This window comes from Pogoniulus pusillus, chromosome 7 (genome assembly GCF_015220805.1).
Source record: "Pogoniulus pusillus isolate bPogPus1 chromosome 7, bPogPus1.pri, whole genome shotgun sequence".
Classification (NCBI taxonomy): Eukaryota; Metazoa; Chordata; class Aves; order Piciformes; family Lybiidae; genus Pogoniulus; species Pogoniulus pusillus.
Genome location: NC_087270.1, coordinates 8,270,990 through 8,284,993, shown reverse-complemented (window position 1 = coordinate 8,284,993; position 14,004 = coordinate 8,270,990). Strand labels below are relative to the sequence as shown.

The 14,004-nt window shown below is 41.1% G+C and overlaps 1 protein-coding gene across 1 annotated transcript in view; it reads left to right on the top strand.

Moving 5' to 3' along the window:
* LRRC1 (leucine rich repeat containing 1) overlaps window positions 1-13,732 on the top strand; it is a 75,622-nt gene extending 61,890 nt beyond the window's left edge. The window contains exons 11-14 of the mRNA XM_064145812.1: window positions 6,878-6,993; window positions 8,428-8,600; window positions 10,532-10,668; window positions 12,481-13,732. Coding sequence (XP_064001882.1) covers window positions 6,878-6,993; window positions 8,428-8,600; window positions 10,532-10,668; window positions 12,481-12,639 — 585 coding nt within the window. The 3' untranslated portion in view covers window positions 12,640-13,732. The remainder of the gene's footprint in view (window positions 1-6,877; window positions 6,994-8,427; window positions 8,601-10,531; window positions 10,669-12,480) is intronic.
* The last annotated feature ends 272 nt before the right edge of the window (window positions 13,733-14,004 follow it).

Here is a 14,004-nt window from a genome sequence, read left to right as displayed (position 1 = left end):
CTTCTTTACTGTGAGGATGACAGAGCACTGGAGCAGGCTGCCCAGAGAGTTTGTAGAGTTTCCTTCTCTGGAGACTTTCAAAACCTGCCTGGATGCATTCCTGTGCCAACTGTCCTAGGTGATCCTGCCTTGGCAGGGAGGTTGGACTCAGTGGTCTCTGGAGGTCACTCTCAACTTCTGAAGTTCTGTGATTCTGTGGTTTTCAACAGCTCTGTCTGCTATGTGTTGCTTAAAATGTCTCTTGAGATAGTATGGTGAGGGCTGGGGTCTCAGACCTTTGTACATCAATCAGTAGTAGTACTTGTACACTGCTTTTCCCCTTCACAGAAGCAGAGTCAGATGCAGAATTGGACTATGCACTACAGATACCTGTTCTCAATGTCTTCCCTTCTTTTCCTTTCCCTCTTTTCATTCCCACTCATTCTTTCTCTGCATTACAGAGTGCTGTAAGAGCTGTACATTTGTTGTGGCCTTCCTTATAAGAAATGTGTGTGGGACTGGCTTTTACTGGTTTCTTTTGGAGAGAAAGATATAGTCTGGAAATATGCTTACAGAAAATCTGGACTCTAATAGGGAGAAGATATCTACCTGGTCTGTCATGTCCTTCCCTCTGGAGTTATTCCTGTAGCAGAGAGCTATTGTGGCAGAAATAATATACCTGCTTTCATACAAGCTGGTGAGATAACGTGTGAGTTGTAGCCTTTTTCTGGTGGGGTGGTGGTTTTTTGGTGGCTAGTTGGGAGATTATTTTTTTTGTGGTGGTGGTTTACTAGGACTGGATTTTGGGTCAACCTGTCAAATGACTGAAATGGCCAGGTTGTTTCAGTGCACACTTGTAAATCCAGTCTCTTTTGCTGTGAGATTTCTTAATGAGGTTATTGAGAAGCTTGTAAGTAACTGCTCCTTTAAAGTTTCCTGGTTCAAAAGTTCTTCTGTATCTGATGCTGATATAGAAGGCAAAATGTGGACAGCACAACGTCTGACCAAGACTTGAGTCACTGTCAGATTTCATCTTCAGTGTCTGGTCTTGCAACTAGATGCCTCTCTCACTGAACTGAGTGGCAAAACAAACTTCAACAAGAGCAGAGAATGTTTAAACCTGTTCATAGTTACAAATGTTTTTCCCCTTAAACTTGAAAGACCTGCCTGGTGACTCTTTGGTATTGAAATCCCACCCTGGCACTGAAATGCTGGTGAAACTGGTGTGTTGATTTTGGCGCTTGGATAAATAACCACCCTGGAATGTTTTCCAGTTCAGGTGCTTTTGCTAATGAGTCTCTACAACCTGCAAAGGTCTGGTAATGTGTTCTCCTTGGCTATAGGTATATTGTGAGAATTACTACTGTAGTAGGTAAAACTGAATGGTTGGTTGTGTGGTTTTTGGTTTGTTTGGTAATAATTGCATTTGACATTTTCATTTTCTTCTAAATCAAGTTGATGTTGCTTTGTTATGTCTGATTTTAACTACTCTCCTGCCCCTTCCCTCATTTGTGTGAAAGTATGAGAATGTGTTTCAAAGGTGAAAAAAGGCTCTAAAGAACAAAATACAGGAAAACTTGTCTTGAGTCAGAAGGCAGAGAAGCTTTCTTGCTGTGCTCCTCCTGTAGCATTCACCAGTGGTTCAGAAGGTGTTGAAGTGAGTTTGCTGAAGGTTTTCCTAACCAATTTGAAATTAATAGCTGCATAATAGTTAATAATAGTGAGTTGGTGAGCTTGTTCTACTTTTAAATGTAGTCTGTGCTTGAAATGAAGCTGGTGTTTTTTTATATGATGCTAAAGAAAATTCTGACATGAATTACTTTGAATTGAAACAAAATTTTACTTTGGAAAAAAAAACCAACACAATAGGAGCTGTATTTAAGTTCTCAATGTGGTTATTGTAGTGTTCTTGATGCTGACAGCTGTATTGAGAGCTCTAGCTAGTCACACACGAGGAAATAATCATAGTATTTATCAGAGTGTCATAGTTTTTTTACATTGCTTCTATCCATGTAAATGATGCAAGCTGATAAAGGACAGCAGAATTGATTCATTACCTTTTGAGCAGTTGATTCATTGATTCATTACCTTTAAAGAGATGTTATTCAGCTAACCTAACTTGAAGGTCTTAAAAGTTTCCCACCTTTAATTTAGATTTAAATCACCAGCAATGTGAGAATGTGCCATCAATGATATTTGGGCTGTGGTGGTGAATAATTGTTACCAACCTCTGGGCTCGAGAGAGCCACAAAGATGTCATCAGCAAGAAAAATCAAATGTCAGCCAGCAGGTTATTGTAATAGAGAAGCAGCAGTTGAGTGATCTAAACCAATCGACTACCTGAAGGGAGGCTGTAGCCAGGTGGGGTTGGTCTCTTCTGCCAGACAACCAGCAACAGAACAAGGGGACACAGTCTCAAGTTGTGCCGGGGGAAGTCTAGGCTGGATGTTAGGAGGAAGTTGTTGTCAGAGAGAGTGATTGGCATTGGAATGGGCTGCCCAGGGAGTGGTGGGGTCACCATCCCTGGAGGTGTTCAATCAAAGCCTGGCTGAGGCACTTAGTGCCATGGTCTAGTTGATAGGGCTGGGTGCTAGGTTGGACTGGATGCTCTTGAAGGTCTCTTCCAACCTGGTTGATTCTATGAATTGCCTTCAAGGCCTGCACTTGGCCTTGTTCAATCTCATCCCGTTGGCCTCTGCCCACCTATCCAGCCTGGCCAGGTCCCTCTGCAGGGCTCTCCTACCTTCCAACTCATCAACACCTGCTCCTAGCTTGGTGTCATCTGCAAACTTACTGATGACTTAGACATGCACAACTCATTTGAGACCTTTTCCTGGTGTCTAGTTCACTATAGAAGACCTGAGTGCCTTCTTGAATCTCCCAGTCTTTGGAACAGTTACTCATGTGCTGAGAACCAAGCACATACTTGTCACCATTAATTGGAGTCTGTGCTGGAAATGAACTGTGTGCTTAACTGTTTAATGGGCTTGTGGTCTGGACTGTGTAGCTGGTGCCTCTGCAGTGGTTTGGCAGTCTGTTGTACGCATGTGATCAAACCCCTGCAAAGCATGGCTCTTTGTCAGTTAATGACTCTCAGCCAAACCAGTGATGTTCTGATCCTGTGTTACTTCATGGTGGTCACAACAATGGGTTCCTTTCAGCATGCTGTTTACTGTGTGCACTGTGCCTCAGTGGCACTGCTTCGTGTTTAGGTCTTCAAGCGTTGGAGCTGATACCTTTCTGCACTGCTGGATGGTTGCCATTTAGTTTTGAAATGATAAAGAGGGTTTCTTTAATTGTCAGCTCGTCATTTTTCTCTGTGATATCTCCCCCAGTGCTGCTTGTTAAATGCTGCCTGTGTTTTGTAAAAACCAGTTTCATACAGAAATTTCAGTGTCTCGCTGTTATCTCCTCTCTTTTAAAACGACCTTCACTACCTTTGAGCAATTGCCTCTTGACTAATAGAGCAAAGTTAAAGTAACTCAGGAGTTCTAACCCACTTTGGCAGTAGAAGAATGTATGTTCTGTCTCCATGTGTTAGCATGCTCTTGTCCAGTATGGATGAAGGAAAATAAATTGAACGTTTCTTGTATTTTCTTAATTGTTAGCCTCTTGGAAAATTATGGGTGAGGGAAATTGATAACCCTGTAAGTATTCAGTCCACTGTTCTACTGTTTCCTTTCATTAAACTGCTTTAAATGCATGATGACTCAGGCTGGCCAGTTCCACTGCTGCATTTTCCCATTGTCAAAAGCATAGAGGTTTGGTCTCATCAGGGCTGCATGGCTTTACTTTGTTTGTTTGGCTATGTGGTTTGGATCTCCATGCTCCAGGACCAAGTAACGCAAACTTCATTTGTGGAAAAGAGAGCACTCTGTGTACAGTCAGGGCATCAGTTGCCAGCTCATCAATGTTCACTAACTGTACCTCTTGCTTTTCACAGCTCCTCATGTCAGATACACCAATTAGACATTTAGTGTGTGTGTGTTTAAATAAGTATGTATAATACTCTTTATTTTTCTCTATGGCACTGCATTCGTTGAATGTGTCCAGGCACATCATTTAAGACCCTTGAAAAGCAGAATCTGTGCTCTAAGAAGTAGTTTGCTCATGATCTGAGTGCTGGTTTCTAAGAGCTTTGATTCATCAGCCAGAATGGCTAACAAGTTTGTACATAGGTGGCTGGGAAGGGTGAAACTGTCACGAATCATCTGCATCTTAGAGTGCAGTGATTTAAGGAGAACCATCCCAGATTTTGTTTTGTGAAGATAATGTTGTACTGTAACGTTGCACTCGAATGGTTTGTAAATCAGAAGCCTTGGGCAGCTGATGGCTGATTTCTCCATTAAAATGTGTTTATGAGACGAAGGAAAGTGAGAGGTATAAATGCATTTTCCCATTTTACTTTCTAAGTCACAATTGGATGCTTTTGAAAAATGAGGTTTTCCTTGGTGAGTAGTGCAGGTTGACTCAACATGATTTTTACTTTAGTAGGGAATGTTTTGCTTGGGTTTGGACTGAACTGTGGGTTTTGCAAAGAAGGAAGTGGCAGTTAATGAGAACACATAGATAATTTTGGCTCGAACCAAGGTACAGCAAAGTGTTAGCTAGAATGTGACCAAATAACCTCTTTACATGTCTTTGACTGTAGATATCCCCTAAATTTTGAACTAAGATCTTTCAGTAAGTTTGCTGTCTATACTTAGATATTAAATCCTCTAAATGTTAAAGCTTCAAAAGGCATTGGGATATTTTGCTTCTAATACTTGGAATTAGAGAATAAACTTCTTTTTCCATTCTCATGGTGAGTTTTTTAACTGGCAGACAAAAGTGCTCTTTGAAACTCATTATGATATTGCTGTATATGATCTACAAGTCAGCATCTTGGCTTGTAACAGAAATAGTTTGACAAGCAGCATCAGGGAAGTGATTGTCCCTCTGTACTCAGCGCTGTGAGGCTGCACCTCAAATACTGTTTCATTTTGGATCCCCTCTCTATGAGAACGACATTGAGGTGCTGCAGCGTGTCCCCAGAAGGGCAGCAAAACTGGTGAAGGGTCTAGAGCACAAGTCTTCTCAGGAGCAGCTGAGGGACCTGGAGTTGCTTAGCCTGGAGAAAGGGAGGCTCAAGGGGGAGCTTACTGCTCTCTACAACTCCCGGACAGGAGGTTGTAGCAAGATGGAGGTTTGTCTCTTTCCCCCAAGGACAAGGGGAAATGACCTCAAGTTGCACCATGGGTGGTTTAGGTTGAACATTTTGAATAGCTTCTCACCAGTAGGGTTGCAAAGCACTGAAACAGGCTGCCCAGGGAAGTGGGTGAATCGGTGTCTCTGGAAAGAGTTAAAAGATGTGTAGATTTGACACTTCATGTCTCAGTTCTAATTGAAATTCCCAGAGACTCAAATATATTTGATAGAACCAATAACAGTTTTATAGAGTGTCCTCCCCTCTTCCCCCTTCTTTCCCAAAAGAAAGGAATTAGATGTAGAGAGAGGAAAGGTAAGCACACCCAAATAAATAAATCTCACTCGATTTGGAAGTTAAAAAGAGAAGTTTAACAATCACTTAGAAAGGTATCTGAGGTAGGGAATTTACAAAGGTATAGGGAAGAGAAAACAAAGAGAAAATGTGTAAATACAACCAGATTTCGTGGGTGAGGGCTTTGTCTGCCTTGTGGTGATGGCCACATGATAAAACAAAGAGCATCAGGAATAGGATGGTGATGCTGGGAGGCAGGGAGCACAGAGAGAGTGTAATAGGAAGTCCCCCTGCTTTTATGGCTCTTAGGAAGGGGGAGTGGGCTAACCATCACCTGGCAGTGTTCAGACCCACCCCTGGGGAGGGGTCAAGACCACCTAGGGTCAGGTTCCAGGTCACTCCCCTGGAGGGTTAACCCTGTGCACTTCAGGACAGAGTTTAGTGGTAGACTAGGTTAATGGTTGGACTAGATGATCTTTAATTCTTTTTCCAATCAAAATGATTCTCTAAGCAAACCAAGGTTAAGTTTTCTTTGTGAATCAGAACAAGGAGGATAATTGAAGCAGCTTTCAAGGTGCTAAAGCAAAAAAATCTCCTTGATGACAGGAGTAGTAATTGTGATCTGGATCAAAAGGCAGAATATGGGGTTGTTTATTCAAAGGTAGAGGGTTACTTCTTCTGAAGTTGTACCTTTGATGCACAGTATGGATGTCTTAAGGGTAAAACTGAAACACCACATCTTTTGCAACCAAAAATTATCTGAGCAATACAGATGCTTTTATTTCAATACCTTGATAGAGACAGAGGATACTAAATTGAATTGACCAGTTCATATGGAATCTTCTGGAGATTAGATGCTTCTAATAAACCAGGGCATTAAAGATGATACTCAAAGTCTTCTGCTTTTTGTGACCTCTTTGTTACTCTTTATGGGCTCAATAAATGTTGGGAATTGATTGGTGTATTTAGCAGTTTGCCTTGCCTACGTCCCCACTGCACTTGCTTATGTCTAAAGTTACCATAAGGAAAGAAAGAATCCATATGTAAAACGTAAAGCTAGACAAAGTTTAAAGCTGAAGCTAGTACTGTTTTGTGAGGGCTGTCTCCAGAGTGCTATCTGTGGTTACTGATCTCTTCCTGGTGTGGAAGGCTCTAAAATGCACCTCTTTGTAAAAAGACACACATTACTCACAGATCCAGATGTTCAAGACACTGCTCCCACAGACTTGCTCCAGGTCAGACTTATTTTAAGCTAACACTTGTTCGTAGCCTGTACCTCTGGGTGAAGTGTCTGGCAGGCATCGTAACTTGAATGCGCTATGACATATTATGTGACCCGTGCTGCATGCCTTTGTTTATGCTGTCATACTGCAACAAAACCAGACTTGTTCTTTTCTTTCTTCCTGCTCTCTACTATAGGTTGGGGGATGCTGCAGTCTCAATGTCTTTTCTGTACGCGACAACAGATTATCGCGAATCCCCTCTGAAATTTCACAAGCCACCGAACTTCATGTCCTGGATGTTGCTGGCAACAGGTAAGAAGTTTTTGTGCAGTCACATTCTTTTCCTGGATTGACTGGATTCTTTCTGACAAGAAAACATTGGAGTCACAAAAAAAGCAAGTAAGACTTTTGTCTTACTGCTGAAGTTGTCAAAATAGTCTTCCCGCTTGGCCCAAAGTAACATAAATTGTGTGTTGTCATGAGTATGTTTTCTGGGTTGCTGTGACCTTGAGGAAAAGAGAGGCTTTCTTTTTTTCAAAGAGCAAACCTCTAGACTTGCATATTTTTGACCTAAAATTGAGAATCTAGGCAATTTGGTAGGGCTCCAGCTGAAACTACCAGCCTTAAGAATGTGGCCAGTAGGATGAGGGAGGTTATTCTTCCCCTGTACTCAGCATTGGTCAGGCCACACCTTGAGTGCTGTGTCCAGTTCTGGGCTCCTCAATTCAAGAGAGATGTTGAGGTGCTGGAAGGTGTCCAGAGAAGGGCGACAAAGCTGGTGAGGGGCCTGGAACACAAACCCTATGAGGAGAGGCTGAGGGAGCTGGGGGTGTGCAGCCTGGAGAAGAGGAGGCTCAGGGGGGACCTCATTGCTGTCTACAACTACCTGAATGGAGACTGTAGCCAGGTGGGGGTTGGTCTCTTCTCCCAGGCAACCAGCAAGAGAACAAGGGGACACAGTCTCAAGTTGTGCTGGGAGAAGTCTAGGCTGGATGTTAGGAGGAAGTTGTTTGCAGAGAGAGTGATTGGCATTGGAATGGGCTGCCCAGGGAGGTGGTGGAGTCACTGTCCCTGGAGGTGTTCAATCAAAGCCTGGATGAGGCACTTAGTGCCGTGGTCTGGTTGACTGGCTAGGGCTGGGGGATAGGTTGGACTGGATGATCTTGGAGGTCTCTTCCAACTTGGTTGATTCTATGGTTAACATCATGTAACACTAGTATTGTGCAAGTAACAATGCCACCTTGACCAAAGCTTCTCTTGCCTCTTAGTTTGTATGCTTCAGCCATAAAGACACATAAACCAGCAAATCATTTCAGTTGCTTAGTAGGATGTTAAATTGTGGAGGGGAGGGAAGAGGAAAAAGCAAATGGCATCTCATCTGTGCAATGTAATTGTCTCATAGGAGCTTAGTTATTTCTGTTCTGTAAACTGTGTGTATGTATTAGGCTCCAGAGCAGAAGCAGATGACTGTCTTCCAGGGCATTTTACTGCAGTAGAGAAAACTCAGCATTCTTTTATCTGTTCTTCACAGGTAGAGAGAATTATGGTATAAAGTTAAGCTGCAGATTAATTTTAAAAGAACTGAATAATTGGATTTGATGACTACTGCAGTGTCTTCCTAGAGGCATTCATCTCAAGCTCATTTATACCAAGTTGGATATATATATACATAGGGGTCAGCCTCATGACCATCTATTAAATCTCCTGAAGATTGCCTGACTTTGTTACTTCTCTTTTTTCAACTAGGCTGACGTATCTTCCCCTCTCACTGACCACCTTAAAGCTGAAGGCTTTGTGGTTGTCTGATAATCAGTCCCAACCTTTACTAACGTTTCAGACTGACACAGACCCTGAAACGGGAGAAAAGATTTTAACATGTGTATTACTTCCTCAAATGCCTTCTGAGCCTGGTTGCCAAGGTAAGTGCCTGAAGTCAGTTTTTCATTGCATGTAAAAGTGCTGTTTCTTCATTTGCTGTGTTGTCTGTTCCACAAAGGTTTGCAAAAGATGCATAAGCTCTAATGGACAAAGTAGCAAAGTCCTGGTTGAATTCTCACTTTTAAACTCTTTTTTTTTTCCTTTTCCTTTTTAAATCATAGTAGTTTTTAGAAGACGTTTAAAAACATGTCTGTTACTGAAAATACAATGACACCAGCCACAAGAAATAAAACACAGACCTGGAAGAGGAAGATTTAATCATGTCATTATTGTGAGGCTTGCCAGTAGACAAAGTAGTGGTGTCCATGTTTGCCTGCATTGATTATACATCTTAAATGCAGACATGTGCAGTGAAAATTGTTGACTTTACAATTTACAATCCCTTCACCAGAAAACAAATGACATAGCTAGTGATTGCAAGTAGGTATTTTACTTTTTAGCAAGCTGATTTTCTTTCCAGCAAAGATTCTGTACAGTGTCTTACAGTATTTTGTAGCAAATATAGAATTGCAGTTTTAAGTTGCTTTCACCTTTTGTGCTGAAAATTGCCTCTGGGTCAGGTAGAACAATAAATTCTCTGGGTTGCTGCGCAGGTAAGCTCTGGATGTTTTTTGTCTTTGGTCTTTTACAGCTCTGTGTGACCATTCAAGGGGCTAACATTTAAACTTTTGTTGTAATCACTGGAGAGTAATTTATTCTACCCAAGAACAGACTTCTAAAAGAAATCATGTGGATTCTTTTCCATAGACTATGCAGGGGGCCTGAGGAGAAGAAACAAACAGCTGTAGACATCTGTAGTGTAGGTACTCAAATTTACTTGGATTAATCCCACTCTTTCAGTACCATGCAACAGGAGCAAATGGAAACTATCAAAGCAGCAGAAATGTAGCAATGGCTTTGGTTGGTGAAATTGTCTGGATTTTAAACAATACAGATTGCACTAAGAATTAAAATAAGTAAACAAATTGACCTCTTGAGACTTACAGCAGAATAAACTAGTTCAAGAGGAGTAACCAAGGTAGATTGACTTTCTCTAGAGACCTTAGTACTGGGAATTAGATTTCCTCCTCCTCAAATAAATCTCATGGGTAGAAGGCTTGAAATTAGGAATGTTGAACATGTATGCCTAGCAATACTGAAGGGATGAGGTCAATCAAAGTGACAATCCTGTGTATGGGATGTCATTTAGGGAACTGGTTAATATCAGATAGCAGTTGTGATTCAGAAGAAAAGTGTATGTAGTGGCAAGTCTCTTAAAATGTATCATCAGTATTCTAAAACTGTCACAAACCTGAAACAGTCAAATATTGAAACTTCTCCTTCATACAGGAACTATTTATTGTGTGTACTAAGAAAAGAACATTTAATACAAGTTATGTTTTCTGTAACATAAAACAAGAGAAATAGCTAATTGTAAATCTCAGGTGAGTGAGCGGTTGGATGTTGCAGTTACTAACAATACAGCATGTTGAGGGAGATGAGGTTGTTTAGCCTGGAGAAGAGGAGGCTCGGGGGGACCTCATTGCTGCCTACAACTACCTAAAGGGAGGTTGTAGCCAGGTGGGGGTTGTTCTCTTCTCCCAGACAACCAGCAACAGAACAAGGGGACACAGTCTCAAGTTGTGCCAGGGGAAAGTATAGGCTGGATGTTAGGATGAAGTTTTTGACAGAGAGAGTGATTGGCATTGGAATGGGCTGCCCAGGGAGGTGGTGGAGTCACTGTCCCTGGAGGTGTTCAAGAGAAGCCTGGCTGAGACACTTAGTGCCATGGACTGGTTCATTGGATAGGTCTGGGTGCTAGGTTGGACTGGATGATCTTGGAGGTCTCTTCCAACCTGGTTGATTCTGTGATTCTATGACTGATATTCTACACTGGCTGTGCATCTTTAGTTACATGTTGCTATTCTAACAGATAACCTGCCACGATGTGGTGCACTAGAGAGTCTGGTAAATGAAATGTCAGATGAAACCTGGAATGAGCGGGCAGTGAATAGAGTCAGTGCAATTCGCTTCTTAGAAGATGAAAAAGATGAAGATGATAACGAAATGGTATGTTTCCCAAGCCTTTGGATGCCTGCAGACATTGTAACTTCAATGTACAACTTTAAAAAGTGCCTGAGCTCTCTTGCTGTAAATATTTCAGCTGCAACTGCATGCTCTTTGTGTACATTTGCTCACCTTGACTGCCACAGCTTTTGATACTGACTTTAAATGCCTTTTCTTTTATGCTCTGATGCAGGACAGTCTTTGTTGTGCTTTGTTTTCCTGTGTCTGTTCAGGAAGCTTTCTTTCCAGAAACAAGATAGCATCATTCTTTACATCTGTGAATCTTTACTGCCTGAAAATATATGGTGTCTAGGATTTCAGCAGTGTGGCATGTGTCTCCATCACATATGCCATTTTTTGTCTCTCTATTTCCATTTCCAATCTCTTTCCTTCTCTGTTTCTTTTGTTTGTTTGTTTTCCCTCCACCATTTGATTGAATGAACTGTAGTGTCCATAAACAGCAAGAATGCAGCTCATTAGTTTCCCACTTAAACAAAGGACGTGGAAACATCTGTCACTGTGCTTACAAGACCTCTCCGTTATACTGGGCTGTGCATGCCCTGAAAAACAGAATGCAACGTGATCTTTAGCTCTACTGACTTTCATTAACAATGTAAACTCTTTGTAAAGAATCAGATTTTCAGTGTTTTTCTCTGGTGGTCTAAAAACTTGCCGGTGGTCTTCATTAGAGCTCAGCCTGAGATACTTCAGGGCGCTGTTTGGATTGCAGCACATGACAGACATGGTCTTTAAAAAGTGGCCAAAAGAATTCTTTGGTAGGGAAACGTTCATTTGAGTTTTCAAGTAAGGTCGTGGCATAATTCAAAGCCACAGAAACTGAATGCCTCTTGCAAGCACAGGCTGGTAAAGTAGTTCAAAATGATGCTTAACTGTGCCAGCTCGTAATGTCCATACAACAGTGAGATTTCAGGTGGTAATGGTAACTGCTTTCAGTTACGGTATTACAACCTGACTTCAAGCATGAGCCTTTTAAGGGGGAAAAGAAGTTTATGAAGCTGAGGAGGAGGAAGGCTGGGTTTCTGGAGCAGCCTTGACCAATTCACCTGTTTATGAGTGATCAATTTCACTGTAATCTGCAGAGTTTACATGTATACCACTGACAAGTAGCTGCATGTGTATACGTACTATACTGATAGGTGTTTGTGCAGCTGTTGTTGGTGTTGTGTTGGTCTCTAATCTGGATCTAACTGGTGTTTTAATTTTTACTTTTTTTGGTTAAGTTTCAGCACAATAATGTTAGACATTTTTGCATGCCAGAGTGGGGCAGAAATGCTCCCTCTTCTTCCTTTCAAGGCATTTGTTTTAAGTTGATAAGGGAACCAAACTGCCTGGTGGGGCTGGAAGGCATACAGGGCTTGACACAAACATGTATTTGACACTGTAAGGAGATCTTGTGGGATTCTTTCAAAACCAGCTGAATGGGTTTTGTTTGAAATGTGACCTTAAATCACTTGGGTGGTTTCTAGGGGAAAACAAAACAAATCCCCAACTGTATTTATGAAAGAATCTTCACTTCATAACTTGTAATTCTGTTTCACTTGAGTGGCTTTCAGATTAGTAAATCAAGAGAGGAGAAAAATTACTCCTAGGTGGTTATTAAAACCTCTTTCACTGTCCTCAGAAACCAGCAGCTACAAAAGTAGTGTTCAGCATAGAGCATCATAGTTTGAAAAGGAAAGAGGAAAAAAAATGAATACCTAATATTTGGTATGTGAATGATAAAGCCTTGAAAGTGTATGTTGTTTTTTTTTAGAGATGAAGGCAAAACCCACTTATTGCACTGTTTATTTTTAGAGAACACTTCTAAGGCGAGCCACTCCACACCCTGGAGAATTAAAGAACATGAAAAAGACAGTGGAGAATTTACGGAATGATATGAATGCTGCTAAAGGACTGGATTCAAACAAAAACGAGGTCAATAATGCCCTTGACAGAGTGACCACTTCTGTGTAGAGTTTCATCTCCAGGTTTTACCTCCTGTGTCTTCCCCTGCTGTTGAAGTGTTCCTGTTGTCTTCTGGGACCTTACTGAGCCCCTTTTTGTTTTTAACCAGAACCTGCTTCATCATCTCCATATCTGTGAAAAGCGCTGCCCGCTGGAAGAAAGTGCCTTATTTCATCCAGGCAGTGAACCAATCCTTTCCAAATCAATATAGTAATTTTATTAGTGCTAGGCTTGTTAAAGTGTAATACACTACTGGATGTGAAACACAATATTTCTTTTTGTCTTAAAACACAGGGGGGGGAAATAATGCTTTTCTTTTCCAGGGTACTGGGAGATCTGTTTCTCAGTGGCTGGATGTGCTGGTGAGAAATAGTTTTGTGGAAAATTGATACACTTTTTTTTTTTCTTTGGCAGCTCAGATGGTGTAAATTTTGAATTTTTTTGTATAGGACTTTGATAATAAAATGATGTATTTCATTTTTAAGAGAAAAAACCTTGAGAGGTACGTATTTTAGTATTTGTGGAAGAGAACAAGTTTCAGAGACAGCTGTGTCCGTTCATTTGTACCACCCATTGTGCCTTATTGTGTCTTGGATGTTCTCTTAGTTCTTAATACAGCAACTCTGCAGGAAAGTGAGTAGGTTTAAACTTGGTCTCCTGTTTTAGATCTCTTTTTTTCTTCTTTTTGGACAGTAATATGTTGGGATTTTTACAGCAGAGAACTTCTATATCATGGGAGAAGCACAAATGGTAGTTTCCTCGTTAAACAGAATTAAGATCGGAATGACCAAACTGCTATTGCTTATCACACGATGCACTCACACTTTAATTGTAATGAAACGTCTTGGTTTGGATGCTGTGTTGCATTGCAGCCACTAGAAATTCATGCTTTGGTTTGGGTTTTGGGTTTGGTTTTGGTTTTTTTGTTTCCCTAAATGTGCCATCTGTAAAATAACTTGAAAAACAGCACGATAGACTTTCAGAAGCACAGTATGAAACTAGTTTTATGTATTACACAAGAAAGCATGGCTCCTTAAAGTGCTTTGGTGGTTTTATATATTCATATAAAACCAGAATAAAAGACTCTTTAAAAGCTTTGGTAGATTTATTGTATCATTGAAGTATCAATTAAAGTGTGGATGAATTCATGCTGGAATTTACTAGCATTGTTCCTGCCTTGCACTTCCAGTGGCCCAGTGTGGCTTTCAAGGTTTTATTAAACCTGTGGGTTCTGCTTTGTTTACAAAGGTAAGTGTGAATGGAGTTGAGTTCAGTAAATAGCACTTTTACTAAAAGACAATGAAGAATTATCTCAGCGCCTCTGGGTTGTGCATGTGATGTGAACTAACAAAGACCACTCGCTGGTTCAGCACA